The 26,622-nt window shown below is 46.8% G+C and overlaps 1 protein-coding gene across 4 annotated transcripts in view; it reads right to left on the reverse strand.

The window, feature by feature from the left end:
• ASTN1 (astrotactin 1) overlaps positions 1-26,622 on the reverse strand; it is a 306,757-nt gene that overhangs the window by 117,607 nt on the left and 162,528 nt on the right. For all 4 annotated transcript variants that reach the window (XM_043568660.1, XM_043568658.1, XM_043568659.1 and 1 more), the window contains exon 8: positions 25,125-25,209. In XM_043568660.1, the coding sequence (XP_043424595.1) occupies positions 25,125-25,209 (85 nt within the window). The remainder of the gene's footprint in view (positions 1-25,124; positions 25,210-26,622) is intronic.

Below are 26,622 nucleotides of genomic sequence, written 5' to 3' on the forward strand. Positions count from 1 at the left end.
ATTCGCTCTGACCTTGGACTTGGGCACAGTGGTTGGGCAGCCTCGGGCCTCTGGACTAAACAAAAGGTTTCAGATCCCCGTGGCTGTCCCTCCTGCATCTCCTACCAGCCTCAGATCCACTCACACAAGTGACAGCTGCTGGGCCTGCCGCTGTCGGATTGTGCCACTGTAGAATGTTCCAGCCAGAGCGTAATCCATTCTGACTGCCAGTGGAGACTTGAGGAAGTCCAGTGATTGTAACGGCCCAGCCAGAGGCAAGATAGAGAAAGACACAACAGCGGACGGGGGCTGTCCTCCGTGCCTCATTGCTACCGTGAAAGCTCTGTGATTTCTGGGGTCTTTTAGCATTCTCCAAGATGGGGCCTTTATTCTCCCTCCACACCGCTGGTGCAGCGGCCAGGAACAAAGGCCGAGGCTCGGTAATTGTTCAGCACAGACAGCAAGGAGAACGGAGTGTTTGAAAGTGCCATTCTGCAGCATTTGGCTTTTGATTTCCTCTCTCTCCAATTTAAGTGAAGGGGGATGGTAAGCATCGCTCTGGGGAAAAGGAAATGGAAGGCCTTTACCTCCATTAGAACCATCCAGAAATGAGACTCATTGCCCGGCAGTGAGGTTGCCATCATTGCTGAAAGCTGACAGGCTGCAGCCTTACTGGGGATGTGGAGATGATCACAGACTTCTGGGAAAAAAACTGGATTTTAGGAGACCACAAAACCCAGTACTGAGAGGCCACGTCCCTTACCCACCTCCACCGCCACGTGTCCACTGAACCACTGCGAGCCTCAGCTCCCAAACTGCAGAGATTTCAGAAGACAGGACGCTTGCTGCCTCCTCGAGCAGAACGTTCTATTTTGAAACGGTGTTAAGCATTCAACGCTTTTCTTATCTGAATTAAAATCTGCTTCCTTCTCATTTGTACCTATTAGTCCTGGGCCTGGCTCTCCGGGGCAAAACCGAGCAAGGCTCACTTTCTTGCTACAGTTATTACCATGTGCTCCCTTCACTTCGCCTCCTTCTGCACTGAGCACCTCCAGGAGCTTTACCTGACCGATCTCCGGTCGCTCTCATCTGGGCGCTGTCCAGCTTGTCACTGAATGGCCCAGTTCTAAACCTTGAAGGCTGTGACTGACCAGACCAACACGCCACAGAGCAAAACTCACAAAGCCTCCTGACGACCCTCTCGCCCCACTCGGCCCTTTTCTGCACACTCTGATCCCCCCAACCTGGTGCAAGGCCACCTTAGGCACAGCGCAGATAAGAGCTGTCACACTCCCCACGTGTTTGGCACCTGTGTCAGAGGCGGATGGGAACGTCCACGTTCTTCCCACTCTGCCCGCTCTTGTGCACGTTCTGGGCCACCAGCGGGAGACCCACGTCAGGACCCAGGCATCGGGAGTGTGGCTGCTGATGGAGCACACCTGGGCACCCCCCCCCCCCCCCCCGCCCCGGGCCCTGCCCTCAGCTGAGGGAGCTGCTCTGCCTTACGTAGGCCCCTGTCTCGAGGCAGCTCACATCTAGGGACGGGCCAGTGTGGGGACCAAAAGTCCAGGCCCCTGGCCTCTCCATTTGGGACATCTCTAAAGGGCTGTCTCAGCTCCTGGAGGGCTGGCAAGGCCTCTGTTGTCACTGCCTGACAGGGGAGCATCTCCCCCTGCCTAATCTGCTTCTCTCAGTCCGTCACGGTTGTTGCCCCTGAGGAGAATCTCCCCAGAATCCGGCCTGCACGCAAACCCTGCCTCGGCCAGTTTCCTGGGGAGCCCTCCTCTCCCACACAGGCTTCGAGTCCAGCTTTCATGCAGTGGTGGGAAAGTTAACAGTGTGCCCGCAACTTCCCTAAGTTCTCACCTTCTGCTTCGCACCTGGGGACTTCTGCCCTCTGGACACCTGTCTGGCCTGGAGAAACCGTTCTGTGCACACCAAAGGCCCTCTCTCACTTTCCCCTCCTAGGGGCAAAACAAAGCCTGGATAACATGAAATGCCTTTTCCTGGGGCAAGGAAATCTCAGCGAGGAGAACCCAGGGGCCCCCCCTCCCCGCTCCCCCCACCCGGCTCCCGACTCCCACCTCCATTAACCTGCAGAGAGTCCTGTCCCTGTTCTGCCCCATTCTGTCCTGGGCTGCCCCGCCCACCCTGCTTTATCATGCTTCTCTTCCCACCCCCGATCCTTGGTCCCACTCTTCCCGGGTCTCAAGACCACCGCAGGTCTTGCTTCTGCCGTATGATCCCTGCCCTCGACAGCCACCACACCCTCACACGCTCTGGCAGTTACATAAGAGTAAGGAGTCTGCGCTGGGCTGAGTGGCCCAGAAGACCCGAAGCACGAGCTCCTGCAGTCGCCATTCCCCTCTGCCGCTCCCTGGGGCCTGCCCCAAGCCAGGTCCTCCCGTGCACCTCGGTCCTCTGCCCAACGCTCTGGGTGCCAAAAGTCCCCCTACTTGGATGGGTACCAGCCGCTCCATCCTGTCCCTTGGGGTACAGCAACCTGACCCCTGTTCTCCATCAGCTGGGCTCGTTTACTTCCAAATTGTAATCTTGAGCTCTTTCGTTGCTTCCCTCTCTCCAACACGTTCTCTTTTTTCTTTCCATCCATTCCATCTTCTGAATAAAGAGGGCCTAACACGCCTGACGAAGACAGGGCATTTTCTCCTCTCGCTGCAGACATGGCCAACCCCAACCTTCACCTTGAAGCAAGCCCGGATAAGCTCAGCAGGCCTGTGAGCCGGGGGGACTGGTTGACAGGGATGGCAGCCGAGATCCGGCTCCCAGCACCGCCTCTGAAGCTGATGCTCAAACCTGCTCTTTTGTCCCTGAGAAGGACTGTCTCCCTGTATGAACACCTTCCAGCTTCTTTCATGTTCCCGGGCTTATCTCCCGCCCATTTGTCCTCACAACATCTGCACTCTCTACGGACGGCACAGTCAGGAAGATGACAGAACCGTTGCCAGATCCAGGCAGGAAACAAAGCTGAAGATGATGCCAAACCACAGGAAAGGGCTTGTTATCTCTTCATAAGAACCGATACGAAATCACTAGTTAGAAAGCAAGGTAGAGCGAGAGAGAACACGAATACCGAGAACGGGGACCATGACGATGCGGACAGTCCCAGTGAGTGTGTATTATGCCTGACGTATACAGCTCTGTGTGTGGTGGGGGGGGCAGGGGGGTGCACAGGGGTGAGGAATAGGAGGGGGCGGTACCTTCACCGTGCAGAGACACCTGAAGACCTTCTCTAGCTCTTTGGGGTCAGAGCGAAGTAAATGCTTTGGAAGTGGACAGAAAGAGATAGCTCGAAATATTTATTTACTTATTTTCTGACCATGCCTGTATTCTCGAGGCTACCAGGACGCATCAGGTCTTTTGGTTCGTGTCACTCGGGGCAATCTCATGGTTAAGGAGTTCAGAAGCCAGATGACGTGAGTTCAAAAGTTCAAAACGTGGCTCTGCCCCTTATCACCTGGATGCCCTTAGGGAAGTCGCTTTACCTTTGGGTCTCCTTCCCTTCCCGTAAAGCAATGATAATAACCATAGTCACCTTAGGGGATACTGATGGTAAAACAGTACCCACCTCCCAGGACTGCTGAAAGATTAAAGGAATTGATAAATGGAAAGGCCTTCTAGTGGCAGACGTGCTAGGCACGCTGAAAATGTTTACTGGCATCACCCTTACCTGCTGGACTGGCCTAAATTGCCTCCTACATTGCTGGCTGTACCATCATCTAGCGGGGGGCCGTGCGCACCTTCTCTCTTGCCTGGGCAATGTCTGCAGGTCAGGGACATCATTAGACATCCTACAACACACAGGACAGCTCCCAGCCCCACGAGGAATTGCCAACCTAAAATGTCAGGAAGTGCTAAGTTTGAGAAGCCCCGATCGTCTGCAGGAGTCATCAAACTTTTTCTGTGAAGGGCCAGATAATAAATATTTTCGGCTTTGCAGCCATATGGTCCCTGTTGCATTTGTACTCAACTCTGCCTTCGTAGCAGGAAAGCAGCCATGGACAATATACAACCAAATGAGCACAGCTGGGTTCCAATAAAACTTTATTTACAAAAACAGGTGGCAGGCCAGCTTTGGCTTGAGGATGACAGTTCGCAGATCCCTGCATTAATGCCTCTTACGCCTTCCCGAAATACCATTTCCATCATCCCATGCCCTGCTCAAAATATATTCTGTGGCTTCCCATTTTCTACTAGGGGAAATCCAGACTCCTTGTTTGAAATTCAAAGCCTTCTGGTCACTGCCCGCCCACCTTTCACACTTTTCCTCTATGCCTGTCCTATCAGATCCACTGCCTATCACTCTATTTCCCTAACAGGCCATGGGCATTTCTGCCCCCTCTCCTCACAATCTGCCCATGTGAACTTGCCTATCATGAAATTCCTCTTACTTGCAGGTTCTTTCCTTCTCATCCGCCCTCCTTCTCAACAGGTGCCTAATGGCAATGGCAGTGGTTGGAAAGATGTTGGCAATTGTCAAAGGTAATGGATTGTCCTAGAGGAAGGCTGTAGCTTTGGCAGTAGAGAGGAACAGCTGGGTGTGAGAGAGATTTCTGAGAAGAACAAAGAGGATCTGGGGGCTAACAGGGTGTGTGTGAAAGAGAGAAAGCAGAAGGTAATTGTGGGAGGTGGGTCATGGAGAATGACCCCCAAGTTTCTCATCTGGGAGACCAAGTGATTGTTGATGCTATTTCTACAATTCTTCACACGAGAATTGTAGGAGTTAGAGCAGGGATCAGGGCAGGTGTGGGCTTCATGTTCCATTCTGGACAAGTTAATTTGAGATACTTGTAGGAAATCCATGAACAAATATCCAGAAGGCAGTTGGAAATGGAGCCTGAAACCAAGGAAAGAGATTCGTGCTAGAGATACAGATTTAGAAAACACAAGCGTGCAGATCACGTTTGATTCTCTGGGAGAGGGGCAGATCACCCCGGGAAAACAGGCAGTCTAGTAACAGAAGGGAATCGAGGACCCTGCCAAAACCTCCACGCAGGGGTAGGGATTGCAGAGGGTGCTATTGGGAAAAAAAACACAACAACTTTCTTTTCAGATGCTTAAAGGTTTGACCCTTGTCCAGGACATTTTTAAGGTGGGGAAAGCTAAAGACCAAGGTCTCACTTGAGGTTATTTGCAAATTAAGAGACATTAAAAAAAACAACCCTCTTTTCCCTAGGTATAATAACAAAGCAATTTCCAAATTAATTCCTGACTCCTTCAAGAAAACTTGGCTCTGGGTATAAACCTACATTCTATCCAAATCTAAATGTTTTTGAGAGTCTCCAACTGATATTAATTCTACCCTTGGATCTGAAGATCGGAAGCAGCATTTACTCCTTGAAGGGATCTAAGAAATATAATTTTATTCGCCTCTCTGCACTCTTCAAAGATATTCTGGTATGAAGATCTTGGAAAGTTTTCAGAGTTGCAGTTAATAATTACATGTACCTTCATATGTCTGGTACCACCGTCGTGGCTAAACATAGGGGGCGAGAGGAGTAACTCACTGATGAAGGAAAACAAGCTGCAGCCTCATGAGGCAGGGCCCAGATGCGACTCGCTGTTTACACAAACACACACATTCTTTTGTCTGTTCAGAGGAGGCTACAGTGATTGATTTTATGTATAAGGAACATTGGCTGTGATAGTCACTCTTTTGTTAAAACCGCAAGGCTTCGAACAATGGGATGTATGCAATGTCTACAATTATCAAGGTTGACGTTTCACCAACCGAGAAGTCTTAAGCACTTTCTAGGCTGAAACGCAGGAGTACAAAGAGGTACTGCCCAATTCTGGCTTCGTCTTGGCCTTCTATGGAATCGGATTTGGGAAAATACATGGGCCGCTGCTGTCCTCGCATAGGGTTGTAAGCGTGACAGGGAAGAACACTGGAGTAAGACCGCTCATTTTTGGTGTTTGGGATTTGTATTACCTTCTGATTGACTCCAGGTTTACGCATTCAATCTACTCTTACTTAGCAACTTTTTATCCAGCTGTCAAAAGCATTAGATCTAATCACTGGCACTTTCTTTACAGAACAGTAAACTCTGCAAGGAGAAATTTTTTCTCCTTTTCAGTGGTGGCAAAAGAGCCAATTAAGCTTCATCCTGCAGAGGTACAATGGCCTCACAGACAAAACATAAACCTAGCAACTCCATTAAACTTTTGCATTCGTATCCCTGGAAAAATGAAATAGGCAAAGATGATGTCAGCCACTCCGGGTCTCCAAGGTTCACTCGCTGTTTCTAAAGCAAGAATAGGTGTGGCCCCTTCCCTCCTGTTTATTTCTTCTCCCTTCCTACAGAGCACAGGGGGAGGAGGAAGAAGAGAAAAGAAGAGAAGGGGTTAGCCAGGACCATGATTTTCACCAGTAATGGACGAATAATGGCTCATTCCAGGAAGACAGGGAAAATGAGCTAAATTAGAAAACATTTCACAATGCCAGGCCTCAGCATCAAGTTGAGCCAAACTCAGTCCGGCACAGCGATTTCCCACCTCCCAACTGTGACTGCTCGTGCTCAAAGCTCCAATTATATCAGCCTGAATGCTTCTCCTAAGACGGCCCCTTCTCTTGTCCGCCTCCCCCTGCCCCCATCCACAGCACCCTGGCTCCAAAAGGCAGTTTTGACTGTCAGTGCCTTTGGGCTTCGTCCCCTCCCTCAGCTTCCTTGAGCCGCCTCTCTCTTCTTCCAGCTTCCTTTATTAAAAATGCTAATGCTACCATTCTCTGCCTGGATTTCCAAAAAATGCAGCATAAAGGAGCTGAGGCTGGAAGGAAACACGAGAGCAGAGATGATCAGAACCAAGGAGTAGCTTTTTATCGGGCTGTCCCTCAGCTGACGCTCCCAGCCCAGAAGGCAGTGAACGCACAGCAGGAGGAGGGAGAAGAAGCTGCAATTTTTTTTCCTTTTAAAATTAAAAACCCTAAAAGAGAAAATGCTGTCCTTGTAACTTGGGCAGGGACTCGCAGCTTTGTTCTCTTTGTCGGAGTGGCAAATTTCGTCTTCTACTTTGGAAGAAGAGAGAGGAAGAGCAAAGGCCCGGAAACCTGGACTGCGCCAGGTATCAGAGAAAGACGAGGAGGGGGATGGGCGGGCGAGAATAACCAGAGGGGAAAGCAGGCAAATCGAAAGTGACTGTGAGGATGAGGGGACAGAAAGCAGCAAAAGGGAAAAAGCAAAAAAAAAAAAAAAAAGGGAAGAAGAGCCTGGAATGGATATAAATGAACAGGAAGGAAACCGAGGAAGGGCAGAGGACACAGTCGAGGACCAATGCAGAACTGCAGTCGTTAAGGAACCGTGAAAATCCCAAATAGAGAAAACTATCTAGATAATTCCTCGGCGGTCAGTGTCATGAGGTACCTCCAGAAAGCTCCACCCGATCCAAATTTACAGAAAGCTGACCCTCCCTGCACCGGCCAATACATAAATATCAACATTGCATTTTCAGCCTCTCTTCTTTCTCCTTATCACGTTTCCTACCTATGTCCCCTAAATAACTTCCCTGCCCTTTCCTCTGACATTTATACCACTTAGGTATTAACAGATGACGCCACATCCCATTTGCACTTGCTTTAGCCAAATTACACATTGCATGATTGTTCTTTTCATCTCTCCCTGTAAACTACACCCTTCACCGCCATAATTAGTTGTGGTGCTGTTCCCCAGAGCACCTCACTTCTCTGTGCTTCAGGTAATAAAACACCTTCATCATTTCAATCACGGAAAGTGGAGTGCAATAATGGGTGGCTGCCCACGGCTGGGAAGAGACAGAAGTGTATGTAGTGGAGAGGAAATAATACAGAACTGAGACTCAGGAGACAAGATCTCTAAGCTAACTCCTCCCGCTCATCAGGGGTGTGGCATGGGCAGGTTGTAACTTGGGCTGAATTCCTGCCAAAGCCCATATTAACTCAGACAGTCTAAGATCGGGTCTTCATTAACTCTGTAGTAGAGAGACCGTGGAGGCACCTGGACTTCGGGGGCTGGTGGACTTGGGTTCAAACCTCGGCTGTGCCGCTGACACGCCTTTCAGATTCCTCTGATTGTTAGTCTCCTCAGGGATAAACTTGAGAAAATAATGCCCACCTTACTGGGGTCACCGCATGAAGTAAGGAGAGGTTCCCGGACTTGCCGCACTCCCCATGCCCCAAATGACAAAATAATTTTCACAGCTCTTCCGGGTCCAAAGAAGTATCTACTAGTTTCATTTATTAAGTAGTTAGGTCCAAACAATTTAAGTATTAGTATTATTGACCTCCTAACAATTCAGCGGTCACGTGAAAAAAATGAATACTAAATTCTAAATTCTAAATTTCTAGATTGAAGGTAGAAAGTAGGGTATCTGACAGCTATCCCTGTTTCTGCTCACGGAGCCCCTGTAAGATTGCTGTGGCATACCACATCCCTCCGTGTGTCCTCGGGGAACCAAGGAAGTAAATCGTAGGTAAAGCCCTCGACAGGCAGAGAGAAGTGACAATCAGATCACTACCTCAGCGTCTAACCTGCATCCACAGGAGTGAACTGAAACAAATCCCAACCAGAATCGTTTGCTTCTCCACACTGTTAAATACCGGTTCTGGGGAGCTGAAAGACAACCGGAGAAGTGACCTCCTGGGTTGAACCCCACCTTCAAGGAAAAACATATGCTCTGAACACCGTGAATGAGAGCCACAAAGACAAGCTTAGAGAATGAGAATTCTGCATCCAAACTCATTAAGGACCTGTGGCTGGGCCCCTGCGGCCCCTGTCAAGAAAAGGCAGACTAGATGAGGATCAGAAAGGATCCTTCTCAACTGTCTAGAATGAAATGGCAAAAGAAAACCTCGTCTCTCTTCCTCTTTCCAATAAGATTTAGTATCTCTTCTAAGATGACCTTTCTTGCAATCTCTATCATCAGGTATTACTTTGGGTGGCGGGTACAGAAAAAGAGAGAGGCGAGAAAAATTCGCTACTTTTGCTTTTTGAAAAAGGCCTACGGTAGATCTCTCAGCCACCTGGTACTATTTGTTCATTAATTCAGCCATTGATTTAATGTTTATTGAACACCTACTGTACGACTGAGAGGTCTAGGCGTCGCAAACACAACAAGGCAGAAACAGAGCCAATAAACAGTCTGTGTCTTCAAGGAGTTTTCCACCACTGTCCAGTCCAGTGGGGAAAGAGACAAGAATGCCAGTATAGCACCGAATTATTCTCCCATTTGCCTACACCCAGGTGCGAGGAAACCCCAGGGAAAAGCCTTTTAAATCTGCTGTGGCAGGAGCTAGGAGCAGAGCAAAAGCAGGAGTGTTCTGAGACGGGTTTTCGGACCAGTTCTTAGGGGTACGTGGGAACAGGGGATTTATTTATCCTTGGACGCTACCCATCCCCACTGCCAAAAGCGTCTAGGAGCTCTCCCAGAAAGACTCTCCTTCCGGAGAACCCACTGCTGTAAAGTCTGGCTGCATCTGTCTCACAAGTACACTCTAGGTGGCCTAGCCTAGGTCAGTCGGGACTCTGTCAGCTTGTCACCTTGCTGTGGCGACTCACATTAGCACTCGGGTTATCAGTGGAGCCACTGCCGCACCTATGTACCTCAGTCCGCAGGATGCTTCCTTCTCATTCTTCGATTCATCTCAACTTGCCCATTCATTCATTTGTTTATTCATTCATTCATTCATTCATTCATTCCTCGGACTGTACTTACAGCCTCCAACTTTCCTATATTTGAATCTCTTAATCCTGTACTTCCTGCACTTTGTATATTTCCTTAGGCCAAGTGTGAAGTTTTGTAATTCTAACGAGATCCCTCACTTCCTCACTTGAGGCTGACCCTCATCCAAGCCTCAGCTGGGCGGTAACGTGTGTGTGGCGGGGGTGGGCGTGAGAAGGAAGTGAACAGAATGGGCTCCATGCACTCCAACGCTGTGTTATGTCCACAGAAGTTAGCATCCCCCGGGAGAACTAGGAGACTGGAAAGAATCAGCAGATAAATTGCACCCTCTTCCTGTCTACCCTCCACCCTCACGGATTGATCAGAGGTACACATTTCCACAGGGCCTGCCTATACTACTGTCCTATGTGTCCAAAAACTGACCTCTTGTAAAGCTGTCACCAGCTTACCAATGTAGCCCCGTCCTGTCTCAGTCATCTCTTCCCCCAACTCTGCTCCTGTGGGATCGTTCCTTCCCAGAAAGTCTTAACATTTAGGTTTTGTTTCTAGACTACTCGGGCTAGGACAGTCTACGTTCTTCAATGTCATCGATCGCAAAATGAGGGGAGATGGTGACAGTACCTTCTTCATAAAGTTGTTGTGAAGACTGAGTTAACGTGAAGTGCTTTGGACAGTGCCCAGCATATAATAAACCCTACATGACTGTTGGCTAATATCATTCATCTTTTCTTTTCAGGAACACCTAACACAATCCCTGAGACATGGAAGGTCATCGCTAAATGTTTTTCAAGTGAATGAATCATGAAAGTGCACTGCTTTAGTGGCCCTTGGAAGACAAACGAGTTAACTCGGAAAAGAACACCATGCCAAATACTAAATAAAAATACGCTGAGTTCTCTTTTGTGGCTAAGGAGACCTAAGCATCAGGAAATGCACTGGGAAAACCATGGAAAGGTTTACACACGTACCCTTACAGGCAACCAATCACTTACTCATTCAACGAACGTGCACTCAGCGCTTAATACCGAATGCGACAGGAAATGCCACAGAGTTGCAAAGATGAGTAAGACATGGTCCTGAACTTGAGGAACTTGCAAGGTGGAATAGCAGAGGCAGAGTAGTGAACAGATGATGAGAATTATCAGATCGTTCTTTTATGGTGTGAAAACAGTGGCAGAGATAGGTATGGGGAGTCACAGGACCAGAGAAGAACACTGGGTAGCATCAGTTAGGTGTCTCGGAGAGGGTTATCCGGATGCAGACTTCTACGCTAAGTTGGGAATAGCAAGAAAAGTTTGGCAGTGGGCTAGGGAAGGGTTTAGGAAAAGCCACTGCGGGCACAGAACACCCCACAACCAGGCGCCCACATGGTAAGCACGGACACACAGGCTGGACAACAGATTCAGTGTCACTGGAACATAACACTGCAGGCAAGGAGTGACTGCAGTGATAGGGCTGACCTGGCAGCAATCAGGTCGCAAAGAGGCTGGAGGCCACTGCGGGAAACCGCACATTTATTCTGTAGGGCCGTGGGCTCCCCTGGTGAATTTGGGGGCAGGGCGTAAAATGAACAGCTCCTCTGGGTAGATCTTTTGGTGGCCGAAGAGGATGGATGTGAGGACAGGTCATGAGGCAGGGAGCCAGGTGAGAAGCCTAGCGTGGTGACCCAGGTGAGGGATAAAGTGCTGGCCTGGGACACGGGTGGGACAGGTGAGACCGTGTGTGTGTGAGGAGATGCTCGCTGCTGGAGGCCACTGGGGCGTCCCTCAGCCTCAGCACAGCCCCCAGAGAGCTGGACTCAGACGTCCCTCCACCACTTAAGAATCCATGATGGAGCTCCACCAGTCGATCTTCCGAAGACAGGGCAGGTTAGCCTCGGCAGAGGCCTCGGACATCAGGGCTGAAATAAGGCCCAGGTTCCTGCTGAAAGCGAAGACCTAGGCCTAAGTAAATGTTTCTGTTAAACATTTCATTCACAGTAGCCACTGAACTCTGAAGGGATCAAGAAACTGAAAGTCAGAAACGAAGAGGCAAGTAAGAGGTAAGGCCAGGATAAAAATCCAGGTCTGGGAGGGTAGGGCGGCTCAGTCGGTTGAAGGCTCAGGTCACGATCTCATGGCTCGTAGGTTCGAGGCCCGCGTCGAGCTCCGTGCTGACAGCTCAGTGCCTGGAGCCTGCTTCGGATTCTGTGTCTCCCTCTCTCTCTGTCTCTCCCCTGCTTGCATTCTGTTTCTCTCTCTCTCTCTCAAAAATGAATAAACATTAAATTTTTTTTTAAATCCAGGTTTGTCTGGTTGAAGTGTAGGGACCCCTCCCCCCCCCCCCCCCCACACACACAGAATTTTAACTTCACTGCAGATTCCCCATAGTCATTGCCAACTACATTTTCAGTATCTGGAGCCTCAGAACCACTGCCTCCCTTCCCAGCTTCCAACTCTTCAGCGTCTTAGATTACCAAGTGGAACCTTAACCATGCCCCACACCCCCCATCCCTGGCCCTAGCAAGTTTAATCGCTAAATTGGCTGAAACTGAAAGAATGGGGAGAGGTTTTGCGATAGCATCACTGGCCCTGTCCCTGGGCTTCAGTTCAAAGGAATCGCGGTTCAGGGCCAGAGGAGAGAAGAACAGACTTAATGCACTTGTAGGCTCTGCTCTTTCCCTCTGCAATCCTCTGGTGCACAAGGGCACAGCAGGGGTTGCTGGGAAACGGGAGTCTTCCTCTGGTGCACAAGGGCACAGCAGGGGTTGCTGGGAAACGGAGCCTTTGATGATGTGTTCTCCCTGCTGTGGAGACTAATGACTTCAAAGAGGGCATCCTGCCACGCTAGGGGCTTGCGTGGAAAATCTGACTGCGGTGTAATTAGGAAGAAGGCTTGAGTTTAGGCTTGTACGTCCAACAGCACCCTCCTCTGCCTGTTAGGAAACAATTTGGCGAAGGGAGAGATGAAGCTTTTGAAGAGCAGGGGTGTTTCTTCAGGATGACTGCTTTGATGCTGACAGAGAGGAAAAAAAGTTAAAACCAAACCAACCAACCAAACAACAACAACAACAACAACAACAACAACAACCCCAGCCTGGGCAGGAACTGCTGGTCAATGGTCAAAATTGACAGATTTTAAATAACGGAAGCAAGTCCTCCCTCCTGAAAACCATCCGCCTGGCAGGTATTATGATGCCTGATGCTAACTCCCATGCATTAGATACTCTCACTTTCCACGATTCTCATTTACCTGCCTTATGAGGTGGGTGTTATTATTATTATCCCCATTCACAGGAGAGGAAGTTACGGCATGGAGAGCTTAAGTAATCTGCTCGAGGGAAGTGGGTAGAGCCAGTAAGTGGTAGAACCAGGATTTGGACTCAAGGGGGATGCTTGTACAGTCCTAACCAATATGCTGTACGAACTCAGTTCTTCACTTATTTAAGTTCCTAATGGACTGGACCTTACAGGACTACCGTGAAGATTGAATAGGGTGTTTGGTACAGAGGAAGTCCTCCGTGGAAGTGATGTGCTGTGAGTGGTATCACGACCTTCCATCCTTCCTGCCCCTGACATAAATGTCTTCCCTGATAGTCTATTTCTCATAATGCTTGAAATCTCACCAATTATTCGATTTTTATTGAGCACATATTCTATGCCTGACAGTATGTGCTTGAGAATGAGACTCAAAATTACGCTCTTCCTCCAAAGGTCTTATGGTCTACAAGGAGTCAAGACCAGTATAGGAATAGAAATACCAAGGCATAATGTAGCAACTGCCACAAGGTCTGAGGCAGCCCAAAGGAGGAAGAGATGAATTCCAACTGGTGAAGGAGGGAAGACTTTGTGAAGGAGGGAAGACTTTATGGAGGAGCAGGTATTTGGGCAGGACCTTGGCAAATGGATAGAATTAACTGAGAGGATAAGGGGGGAGTACTTGGAAGGGAAGACATGTCCTGAGGAAAAGTGGGGAGGGGTGAAGTAAAAAGTAAGTATGGTCAGGAAGCAAGCAGTTCAATCAGGCTGGAAACAAGTGCTGGGGCCTTGGGTGCTGGGAGGGCCTTACCCTGAGAGGCCACATGGTGGCCATACTTGTCCTCATCCATCACACTGAGAGCCTAGACACAGGGTCAGACTGCTGGGCACATTCCATCTCCTGCCATTGGTACAGTGTGCCCTTGAGCACATTATTGGACCCTCTATGTCATGGCTTCCTCATCTGCACAATGTGAAGAGGGAACGATAGGAACATTCTCAGAGCATTTACAAATAATGCCTTCATGTAGAAAGCACCCTGTGAGTATTACCCATTATTATTTACAGGAGGTAAGAGATAATAGTGTGTTAGGATGTGACAATGCAGTGAAATTAGAGGCATTGTTCATGCCCTGGTGAAGTTTAAATTCTAGCGGTAGGTTATTCTAAACCCAACTTGCCAAACTGATGTTAAGATCACATCATTTGGTGGCAGGTCAAAGAACATAAATGAGGCCATGCCAGTGCAAAACTCAATGCCATCACTTATTGAGAGCTTCCATATTTTATTTAGCACTATTGAGTACAACAGATTTATGTTTTCCTCATAAACCTTATAACAATCTATGAAGTCGATACTTACTATCCTTATTTTTACTGATGAAGTTGAGACTCAAAACTGTTACAAATTCAGCCCCCAAATGCAGTGCTTTTAAATAAAAGAAATGAGATTTGAGCCCAAATGTGTCTGAGTCCAACTCTATGCTCTTCCCATTATGCTCTGCTGCCTCCCTTATAGTTGAAAATGTAAGCGGGTGAACACTAATCCTCTTGGAAGTGAGGAACCCACAGCCTCCCTGCACGGATGAAATGGTTTTATCAAAGCTATTAAGTGAAGTTTAGTTAACGATACCCAAGCCTATCCCTGGAAGGAAAAACCTCTGAGCATATTCCAGACAACCTTTCTGCTAGGCCAAGTAGCTTGGGGAAGATGGATGGATGGCTCAAACATGAAGATACCACTCCTGACCTATTGGGCAAGAGCTCTGAAATCTTTGTGAAAAACAAGGACCTGAGTAGGTGTTTTATTTTCCCTCGATGGTGCTGGTAAATGAGTAAATGTGATCCATACAGGCTCTGCCATGTCCCCTGCTATAGTAATGGGCCATCTTGACTTGAACACATGGCCGTGGTTCCACACTGGCCACAGCACAGAGCTGGTCAGTAGCAGATGCCTGCCCCTGACAGACAGTTACCAGCCTGGGGCCCCCAGGATGTGTCCGAGTGCTTTTTCAAACCTGGATTGGGCAAGAAGCCAATGACATTTACTGTGTTTATTAGGTCTCCAGTAAGGTCCCTCTAGTGACTTGTGGCTTTCCCTGGGACTCTACATCATTTTGAAAGAGATGCTTAACTACAGACCACACACTTGCCATTGTTTTAATCCAGACGTCAACTCATGGATCCCCTGCCCCTAGAGCCCCAAGGCTGAACTGCGGCTTCTCTCTGGCTTTCATTTCATTTCGAGACTCTAGCTCTTGAGGGATTAGACGCAAGAAAATTCTCTCTAGGGACCAAGATTCTTTTTCTTTTCTTTTTATTTTTTTGGCTTATGAGACTCTCAATATTGCTGCAATATTCAAGAGGTTCACCTATAGAATGGTGACAATAGTAGTTACTTCATAGCATTGCACTGAGATGAGAACCACATGTGTTGGTACAAGAAAAATATGGAGAAGAGTGGCTGGTGCATCGCAAGGACTATGGAAGTGTCAGCTATTATTATTACTAATATTAATATCAATTCTATTACTATAGCACTTGAAGGGCAGAGTGTGGGGGGAGTACTATAACACCAGGCATGCAAAGTATTATGGCTCCCTGGCACTGATGTTAATTCTACTCCACATGGGCTGCTTTCAGTGTAGACTGTGTTCCCATTTATGACCATCCCACAATGGCAAGACCTCACTCCATTTAAAGTCACCCTTCTCCTGTGGCTACAAACGAAGGAGTCCCTGTTGTACGTCAGGATGGGAGGAAGTCCATGCTGAGAACTGTGGTCTGGGCAGCCGATGGGATCATCCACCTCCCGGACTAACTAGGCTAGTGCTGCACTGGGGCTCTGAGCAGCTGTCCAAGGTCCTGCACAACTGAAATTTGGGGCCTTCTACATCTGAGGGTCTTGGATCCAAAGGGCAACCTTGACTGGAAAGCCTGATTTTGGCTGTATCTCCTCAAGCAAATAATGCTACTCTTGGTGTGGAAAACCTTGTGGAATGGTTAATAAGCTTGATGGGAAGGAGCCTATAAGGAGGAAAAAGATTATCCCAATTGTTAAGCTACATCATGGTTTAATAAGAGCCTAGATGTTGGCATCAGACAGTTCTGTTCACCACTCTGTGATTCTGGTCATCATACTATTGAGTCTCAAATAATACTAGGCACCGTTTTCATTATACATACGTGTGTGTGTGTGTGTGTGTGTGTGTGTGTGTGTGTAAAACAAAGCAAGACCTATAACAATATGATGCAATTTTTGTTAAAAAAAATATACCTAAACAAACAAAAGGTCACAATGAGTTCCCTCCAGGGAATGGTACTTCAGGTGGTTTGGATTTTCCTCTTTTTACTGTTGTGTGTGTGTGTGTGTGTGTGTGTTCCCTAATTTTTCTACCAGTTACATGCATCCCTTTTATAAAAAGAAAGGCAAAAAACAAATACGTAGAGACAAAATGTTTGCTCTCCAGTTTCTGAAATTACATGAAATAAAATTTCAAAAAGATCATTACAGGATGAACGTCTGAATAAGAATCCAAAAATACTTCTCTAGGAAGAATAAACCTTACGATTATTTTTACTAAAATTGTTTTCACAGAAATTGTAGGTGGAATAACCACTGCTAACTACTCACCTCTTAACCAGTTTGTAGGATTTTTATCAAGATTAGTGATATTAAAAAACACTGAGTCCAGCATTATCACAGCTACTAATCAGCATTATGCGAGCATCACTGCTTGGGGTTCATCCAGCCCTTTGCTATCCAGACCTACAGAAATGTTTTATTAGAGTTTGACCAGAATGCTAGACCCTGAACCACTTTCTCCTTTCCTCTAAAATCAGGTTAAAATGGAAGGTTTAGCCATTAAGAGTAACTTCCTCATGGGGACGCCTGGGTGGCTTGGTTGAGCATCTGACTCTTGATTTCAGCTCAGGTCATGAGTCCAGGGTCATGGGATCAAGCCCTGTGTCGGGCTGCATGATGGGCACGGAGCCTGCCTGAGACTCTCACTCTCTCCCTCTGCCCCCCTCCCCTATGCCACGCTCTCTGATTAAAAAAATAATAATAATAACTTTCTCGTGGAAAAAGTCCTGACAATAGTAATGTACCACAAAGATACTTTTAAAGCTTCCTTATCTTTTTCCTCCAAATTCTGTGATTAAAAGAGTAATACATGCTTATTGTTAAATTATGAAAGAGAACAAAAATATATACAGAATCGAGGGGGGCAGTGGGAAGCAAAACTTTTGATGCATAGCAAAAGAAATTGGGAGGAAATGTGCCAAAATGGTAATGGTAGTTTTCTCTGAGCATGGGATAATGAGTGGATTTTTTTTTCTATTTATTTTACAGGGGGAAAAAAAGATATATAGCCAAGACCTCCGAAGCCAGGGAAAATGACAGCACTCTCAAACCTAGTATTCTTAGACCAAAACCCAAGGAAGCTGAAGGTCCAGCGAGCATTCCTAGTGGAAAATAGCCATGCATTCAGTAGAATATATAAATTCAGGACACTATCTGGAAAGCATGGGCAAGACATAAAACATTCATTTCTATAAAATTGAAACAATTTATCTTCCATTCTTGAGCAGATGGGAGGGTAAATTGAGGTTGATTTTTTTTTCACCCTGGTGGTCATGTTGGAGGAAATATGAGTGTTCCCGCCTCCGGCACTGTTTAAAATAAGTCTCTTGGTGCCGTGACTGGACTAGTCAGAGAGAACACTGTGATAGCTACACCCTCCTCCAGGGGGTTGACAGTATAGCAGGGGGCGACTGCAGACGCTCGTCACTCAGGGAAGGATGGCACAGTGAGGCCCCTCTGTCCCAGGGGGAGGAGGGTTCAGAGAAGCTGGTGGAAGAGTACAGAACGTCCACCTCTCATCTACAGCTGGTAACTGACCTTCAGGGTGTTCTATGCGATTCACATTGCACTCCCTTTGAAACCTGTATTTACCTGACTGACTTAGCTCCAATACCCACCCATCACTGTCAAGCGTGGCCACCGGCTCTGTAACCTTAAGCAAGTTTCTTCACCTCTCTGGCTCTTTATTTCCCAATCAGTAAAATTCAAGGATCCTTTAGGATGCACTCAGCCACAGTCTACAAATCCGTTACTTGCATTGCAGGGGGTGGGTACAGTGGCAAGAAGGTGCCCTCCCAAGGGGTCTGGAGACTCCACTTCCAGCTCAGGAAGGGTTCTTAAGTCTTAAGACTTAAGCATTAAGAAATGCTTCTGGCTGTGCTTCAGAAGCATTTGGGGAAACTTTCTGTAGGTACAGATTCTGGACTCTCTCCCAGACCTGTGAAATGAAAATCTCTAGGGGCAGAAATCAGAAATCCGTATTTTAAATAAGCTGCCCAGATGCACTGGGGAGTCAATTACTAATGACGTATTTTGCTTCTGTATCATCCTAAGTAACCAAGAAGGTTACCGTTGCCTCTAAGAGGGGAGCAAAGGGCACCACCTAAAATGACCACAGCCAGGCTCAGCGCAGCTCATTAAGCGCCTCTGTGCAAATTAGAAAAAGGTGCCCATCTGGACAAACATCGCCTTTGTCTCAGGGTTTGCTTGCCTTGGTGAACACGGGCTAGGTTTCAGGCTTCGGTTGCTCTCCTAGCCAGATGTCTATCTGCAAAGTACAAGGTCTAGCACTGTACTCAGTGGACTGACCGCACGCTTTTTGTGAAAATGGGTCAAGTCAAACATGTTTTCACTTGAGAAAATCCCCGAGAACGAGGTGCAGTTTCCCAAGCCGAGTGGGGGAACCGATCCCATTACACCTGACTGAGGGGGTCCTGGCGGGTGGAGATCTGAGTTCAATTGCTCAGTTCCCGCCTGCTTGTCCAGGGAGGGGTTGGTTCCCCTTCCACGGACAATATTTCAGCTGGAATCAGGTTACAGCCAGGCTTCTAAAGAGAGGAAACTAGGAGCTTTAGATTGAATTCTACGAGCTAAGATGAAGATCTGTTTGACATTGAAATGGGTGGGAGAAAGGACAGCCACGTTTCCATCGACTCCTGGGGGAAGTAGGGGAGACAGAAGCAAAGAAAAAAGGAGGGAAGAAAAGAAGAATGAGAAATAAGGGTCCAAACACCGGGAACCCTTGTTAGGAATATGTGAATAAGTTAGGTATAATTAGAAAGAGTCACATACAACACACACACAGAGAAACAGAGAAAAGGAGAACAAAAAGAGAGCTAATGGGGAGATAATCCCATTTGTGCATGGCATGGCAGTGACAGGAGCTGGCACAGACAGTGCGGTCGGGAGGGCGGGGTGGGGGGAGCGCACCCAGAGATACAAAGAGCAGTACCAGGCTGGCTTGCAAATCTTGTCTGAGGGGGTGGGGGAAGGTGAATGGGGCATCGGTGACACAGAAATCAGTGACACGTGGGTGGGGAAATAAAAGCCAGACAGTGAGCTAGAAATGGACAAAGGGAAGTCAGGAAATGTTGTATGTCACCCAGGACTGTCTGACTGTCTGAGTCACTTCTGAAGAGACTTTGGGCAGGTCAACGTAGGCCAAACACCGCCCAAGACCGGGACTTGGGATCAGAGAGGCACGCCGGCATCCCAGATGCTGCCGTCCAATGGGCGAGCAGTGGCCCTCTGTCAGACAGCTGTGAGGAGGTCTTTGCTCAGTTCTAGGTGGTCAGGAGGTGAGAGTGGGTTTGGGATCATTTTGGGTAATCGGGGAAGCCTGGTCTCTGCTCGATACCTAGAACCCAGAGGCAGAGGCATCCTTTCCACTGAGCTCTGGTCATTGTACTGAGCGTTGTCTCCAGACAAATGTTACCAATGGCATCATTTGGGCAGCCCCCCTCCCATTTACTGCCATCAAGGATGTATTTTGAGCCAGAAAGAGGGACTGAAGCTAACCATGACCGACACCGTCCTCATTCTTGGCTTGAAAAGGAAACTGGATTCTACAGGGTGGGACATTTGCTCCTTATATGGATTTAGAATCCCCAGGCAGTCACTCTTGGGAGGGTGCAGCAGGCAGACGTGGTAGAAATAGAAGGAGAGAACAGTAAGCACCTGGCACAATGGAAAGGCCAGATTAAGGCAGCGTGGGCTGTTTGAGAGAGCGAGCGTGTGTGTGCATGTGCACGCACACATGTGTTCTTATCTGGAGATGCCATGGTGAACGTGTTGCCTCTTGAGCAGCCAGTGAAAGAAGGTTCTGATGAGCAGGGCCATTCCTGACGATGGCTTCTACAGCCTGAGAGAAACACCTGTTCGTTTCCTACTGCCGGCTCTTCCCCTCTCATGAATTATCACCCGATCACAACCCTTCAGCATTGAAATCTAGTGATATGTGATGGTTCTTTAGTGGGAAATCTCCTTGGTGTTGCCCTCTGTATCTGAGATGCCAGAATAAGAAGTCAGGCTATTATTTACAGGGAATCTTCAAATGCATGAATTTTATCTAATGTGGTGTCCTGAAAAATGTATCTAGAAGCCCTTGGGCACACTTTTGATTTAACGACAACAAAAAACTATTGATAGCCTTTCTTAATAATCTCCAAAGTAGCTAAATAAATTTGGGTTTTTTTTCCCTCCTCTAATGTGTTCATGTAAATCAATCTCTCTTGCCTCCTCCAGCCTCATTTATTGGTTTCATTTCTTGTCTGTGAAAATTTTCCATTTGTCCTTGTTGTCCTAGCAAACAAATACTAAATACATACTCTAATAGTCTCTGGCTGTATCTATAAAGCCACAGGGATAGGAGGCTGAGGGTTTTTTAGTGAATTCATACAGGTTAGACAGAAGACATGGTAAAGCCTCATGCTGGGGGTAAGACCCTTTCATCCTGGGTCCTCTGCTGGAGAACCTGTCACCGGGATGCTGTGGCAGGAAATGATTGATTTTTGTTGCCAACCTCGAAGACCAAAAATGTAACCTCAAACATCCCATGTTCTTTTAGTAACTCATTAGAAATCTGTCATCCATGACTTCGTTTATATCTTTTTGAAGCTATTTTTACTTCTATTGAACAGGAGCCTCTTGTGTAATGAGTTCAACAATTTTACAACTTGTGACCTGATCCTGTCACCTGGGTGCACTACGGTGACTAGATTCACCACCCGGATCCACTCACACATTTCTCAACCTGCCTCACTTCTCCTTGGGCATTTTCGGTAGAACCAAAGTCACCAAAAAAATGGTTGTTGGCAACCCCTTGGACTCACGTGCCTTATATATATGGTGCCCTATTCTGTCCTTCTTTGCTGTTTGATCTTGACAACTTTATCTACAGAATAATTTTAGGACTATGTTCTACGTGCAGAATCCAGATAAATAAATACACATTTAGATAGTCTCAAGAGGATATGTGTGGGTTTGTTCTGTGTTGTGTGTGCGTGCGTGTGCGTGTGTGTGTTGTTTTGTTTTCTTTTTAGGGTTATTTTAATTTATTTTGAAGGACTCAGAATGATAATGTATAATGAGGGAATATCCCACCAAATATACAGACACCTTGGAATTTCTCCCTCCTGCTAACAATTTTAAGGGCACGTATACGGAACTTTCGTGTCCCAAACCTTAGAAAGCAAGAGCTCTTCAAGAGCGAGTCTTTCCTTACTGTATCAGCCTCTTCTCCTGTCTCTGTTAACTGCATTCTTAAGCTACCCTGGGCTATTTATTTGCTACTCCTGGAAAAGCCATGCTTCTTGTATCTCCACGCCTTGGCATATGCTGTTTCCTTTGCTCAGAATTACCTACGTTAGCTGCTAAATTGAACAGTTCAAAATCTAACTTCTCCACGAAATCCTATTCTCGGTTCTCAGGTGTCACATAAGTCACCCCTTAAACTGTAATCACATTGACCTTTGCTCACACCTTTATTTTAATAGGTCTTAGAACTGAATGTAATTTTTTCATTATGTGCCCATTATCTATCTAGACTATTAGTTCTTCCAGAGCAGAGACCACATCTTCTTATAATTAGCAATCTAGCTCATCCTGGTACAATAGGTAATGGAGGGGATATTTGTTGAAACCATGCATGATGGTGCACAGTAGTGAGAGGATTTCTATAAACTAATCCGCTCACTCACCCACATGCACATGGGCACGCCACACATTCACACACCACGCACACACATTCACCACACACACGTGCACGTAGGTGCACGCGCAGACACACACGGGTCTAGGGAAACCAAAGCACAAGGCAGAGGCTGGGTGAAGTTACAGGTGTTAACTTCTCTGCCTCACCAAATCATCCATTTGTAATTTTCTGCATTTGTGTCCTTAATCCATTTCGTTCCTTGCCTGAAATAACGGATGCTTATTGCTACTTTTTCCCTTCTACATTAGCCTAGATTTTTCACAAGGGAATTCATTTTAAAGATTACCGGCCTGGGATTTGCTTGTTCTACTTCAAAAGAACGTTCAGCCATTTTTATAGACGCAATACAAGGATCCTAGGTGAAAAACATAAATACCCACACACGCTGCTTACCTCCACCTTCCGGAACATTAAATATTCAGGAAAATGAGGCCCACCATCGATTTTTCCATAATACCCCAATACGTATCATTAGTTGGCAATCTGTCAGGCAGGTTTCAACTCAAGTGACAGACTTCACGTTCAAATCAATTTCGATTAATTTTGCAAGAATCATTCAGAGAAACGTGGCATCAGAGCCGTGATTTAAATCAAGATGTATGGCATCCTCCACTTTTCATTTATCTTGTCATTTTACGAGGAAAATGCAGTCATTTGTCTGGCACTTTTTTATATACATATAAACCCATGCTGCTTATCACTCCTGGCTCCATTATCCCCAAGACAGTCACTTTTTTCCCTCCTAACAGTTGCTCCATTATTTTATTAGTGTCCAAAACGAGACCTCGCAGACAGTGATGATCAGAGAATAATGGAAATTAGAGATGGAAATGACAGATTAGGTCTCCTTGTCTGTTTCCTGGGGCTAATGTTCCTGTCAGTCTGCGACTCGATGCTTTAGCCAGTCTTATTTTAAATGACACCAACGTGGGGCCTCCACCAAGTCCCTGGAGGCTCTCGTCTACATCCTAAGACTGCCTCTACACGCAGCCAGAGGGAACGACAAACCCTGCACAATTACCAAGTGAGGCCAGGCCCGTCCTCGCATGATCTGTCTGCAAGGCGAGGGATGTGGAGGCTTGAGCGATTAGCCACCAAATCCAATCACTGCAGAGGGCCAGCCTGGATCATTCAGGGCAAAAAACGAAATGATATTTTGTCGTTGTTTTCTTCAGCAGCAAGTTTGCAGGCTAAGAGACAGAGAGCTGGTTATCCATCACCCTTTACAACATTTTACTCAGTAAGAATCCTAGCCAACCGAGATGCTCAGCCACCACAGAAGCTAATATCCTGGCTCCCCATCCACTATGCAAACGTGTCAGGGGTCAGAGAGTGAGGGGACTAAGGGGACTTTAAACAGCGAGTGGCACTCCTTTCTTCATACGCCGCTTGACATCTATCAGCCAAGCCTTCTGCCCTCCCCACCCATCTTTCAACAAGACGCTACCTCATGTGCGTTTACCCTTCTACCAACACCTTCCTCCAAATCGTGGGGGGCAGCCTCTCCGATGCGATCTCAGGTTCAGCGGAAACAGAGCAATCCTTCATTTTCACTAACAGAAAAATTTCATGGCATTTTGACTTCCTCAAGTTTTCTGACCTGTGACTCAGATTTCCTTTCCCTACCTTCATTCCCTCTTGTCCTTATTCCTCAACCTCAACCCGTTCCAGAACATTTGCCCTCTTCTAACGTCGATGGGCATCTATCACGCCTTGACTTAGTCATCAGCTGGCCAGTTCTCTGAGTTGAGTTCTTCTACCCTTCGTCATAAATCACTCCCTAGGGCTCTTCAATCATTTTTATTGCTCTTCTCCAAACTCTCACCCATTTGTCTCCATATTTATTGCTTTGAGAGTCCAGAACTACATTCAATATTCTAGGCTTGGTCTCTTCAGAATCACACAGAAGGGGCTGATCATCAACCCCGGGGATATGAGTCCTCCATGCAATGTGTGAAATGATGGTGGTTCCTTTTTCCACCTTGTCAGGCTGCAAGCACATTTCTAATCTGCAGAAAAGCAATCACTCTCAGATGGCTTTTGCCTTGATCTCTTTCTAGTTTTCCCTGTTCCATCGACTGCTATTATTAGTTAGTGTTTATCGACCCCTTTCTCTATCCACTCTGCTCCATGGGGGAGCCAACACAGAAAGCAAGCTCTCAGCACCCAAGACAAAGTAGAAAGTTGCTTCTAAAAAGCAAGAGAATGGGGCGCCTGGGTGGCGCAGTCGGTTAAGCGTCCGACTTCAGCCAGGTCACGATCTCGCGGTCCGTGAGTTCGAGCCCCGCGTCGGGCTCTGGGCTGATGGCTCGGAGCCTGGAGCCTGTTTCTGATTCTGTGTCTCCCTCTCTCTCTGCCCCTCCCCCGTTCATGCTCTGTCTCTCTCTGTCCCAAAAATAAATAAAAACATTGAAAAAAAATTTAAAAATAAAAAGCAAGAGAAGACACACAGTGGTGACGGTTGCACAACAACGTGAATGTCCTTAATGCCGCTGAATGGTACACTTAAAAATGATGAAAATGGTTAAGTTTTATGAGATGTGTATTTCATCACAATAATTTTTTTAATGTAAAAAAAATAAAAGAAAAATCCAAAACAAGATAACTTCTATCCCAGTCACGTGTGCTTGGGGAAAGCAAAGGTCTCCGAAAGAAATGGTTACTGGGGATCCGGGCAAGATACCCTTACTTGGTACCGAGCATTCCCACATTTCCCCCTTGCTGACAGTGGTGGGGAAAACGAGTGTCTCCTCATGTCAGTCTCACAAAGCCCCTTGAGCTCTGGGAGAGCTCCACGGGAACTGTGTGGCTTCGTGTGTCTCCAACAAAATCAACAGCTAAGTTCTGCCTGTGGAATCCTGGTGGCTGGCGGTAGAATGCAAAGGAGGAGAGGGACAGCTTGATTTTCAGATCCCAGCTGGAGGCTGTGGGGCTGCGAGTCAGAGGCATCATCTCTGAACTCGTAAATGGAGAAAAAGATGACACGGACGTCACTGGAATGGTATAAATATGGAAATGCATGGTGACATTTTTACCCATTCGCTATTCAGAATATAACCACCCCTTAGCTCCGTTCCTCTACACGCAATTGTTCCGCGTCCTGTCTGCACGAAGAAGGGTGACATCTGGGAACCGGCTCATCCGCCATCCCCTCACTTACCCCTGGTTTGTGCCCCATTCATTCCGAATGCAAAGATGCTTGTGTACTGGATCCTTCATGTAACCTTCGTAGCAAAGGCATTCCCCTTAGAAGCAGGGTAGGAAGAAGGAAAAGAAACATGAAGGAATTGATTAACATGTCTGTTTGAGAAAATGAACGTGAAATGATCAGATTAAACTCAGACTCTAATAATGGTGTGGAAGAAACAATAAATCCCATGATGTCACACATCCCTGTCTCTACTGCCCACGGAATGAACACACCCCCAATCTCTCCATTTTCCACTACGTGCTAATTTTCTCTAGTGGAGGAATCTAACATTTGCAAAGAGCCTACTATATGTGCTCGGTAAACACAAAGAACGAGAACTCTGAGCAAAAGAACTTTTTCAACCGTGTTTTCTCAGCGCCAAGTCTACTGCAAGGTGCATATTAGGTGATCAATAAGTATTTAAAGAGCACATAAGCGATGTATTTCATCAAATATTTCTAAGAAACTTGAAAAGTAGGTATTCTTAGCTCTGCTATGCTGATAGGGGAAACTGAAGCTCAGAAAAATTGAGGGATCTGGAGACAGCTTATAAATGGCAGAGCTCACATTTGAGCTTATGACGGTCCATCTCTGGACCTTTATTCGCACCATGCCAGGCCATTAGCCCATAGAACAATGACATACTTAGAGGAGGTCACTTATACTTCTTATGGTTTTCTAGGAACTCTGGGTTTTTGTTTTTAAATGAAAATGGCTAATTATTTTGGAGCTTTTAAACAGAAGAACCATCCACAATTCTATATTTGTTTAGAACATTACTATGCTTCCTTACCACTAGTTACTCCGCTAATATACCCAGCGGTCCACAACCCCTTTGGAACTGTATGCAACACCGTGTGTGTGTGTGTGTGTGTGTGTGTGTGTGCGCGCGCGCGCATCTCCTCACGGCAGGATTCCATAACATTCTTCTGATTTACAAGCAAAATCAAGACCCCCAAGGATTAAGAATCATTGCTCCACTTAGTACTGATCTTGGAAACATTTGCTGCTGTGCCCTTATATTAGTAATCCTTAAGCAATGCTGTGTATCCCTAAACTGCTGAGACCGGAGCCAGTGCAGCACTCGTGTGAACTCTGTCACTGGCTGGTTAGTTCACAGGTAGTAGAAGGACAGGGTATGACTTCCCACCATTTGTAAATAGTAAAAGTGGCATGCCTTGAAGACAAGGGACATAAGGTTTCCTCATCTTTCTAGGAAGAGACTCTAAAAAGGGATATACATCGCTTGGAGTGTGATTTTCTGCTTTCCAAGATAAAAAACAATAAAAATGAAGCGAGGGGTCTCCACCGTCCTAGAGCGAAGGGACTGGGTAGGTTCTAAAGGAAGGAGTTTTTTGTTGTTGTTGTTGTTGTTGTTGTTGTTGTTAGGATCTAAGGTTAATCTTTCTTTTCCAGATGGGCCTATAAGCTACTGACCATCAGGGCCCCACTACCAGGTAACACCCAT

The sequence above is a fragment of the Prionailurus bengalensis genome, chromosome E4 (genome assembly GCF_016509475.1).
Source record: "Prionailurus bengalensis isolate Pbe53 chromosome E4, Fcat_Pben_1.1_paternal_pri, whole genome shotgun sequence".
Lineage (NCBI taxonomy): Eukaryota > Metazoa > Chordata > Mammalia > Carnivora > Felidae > Prionailurus > Prionailurus bengalensis.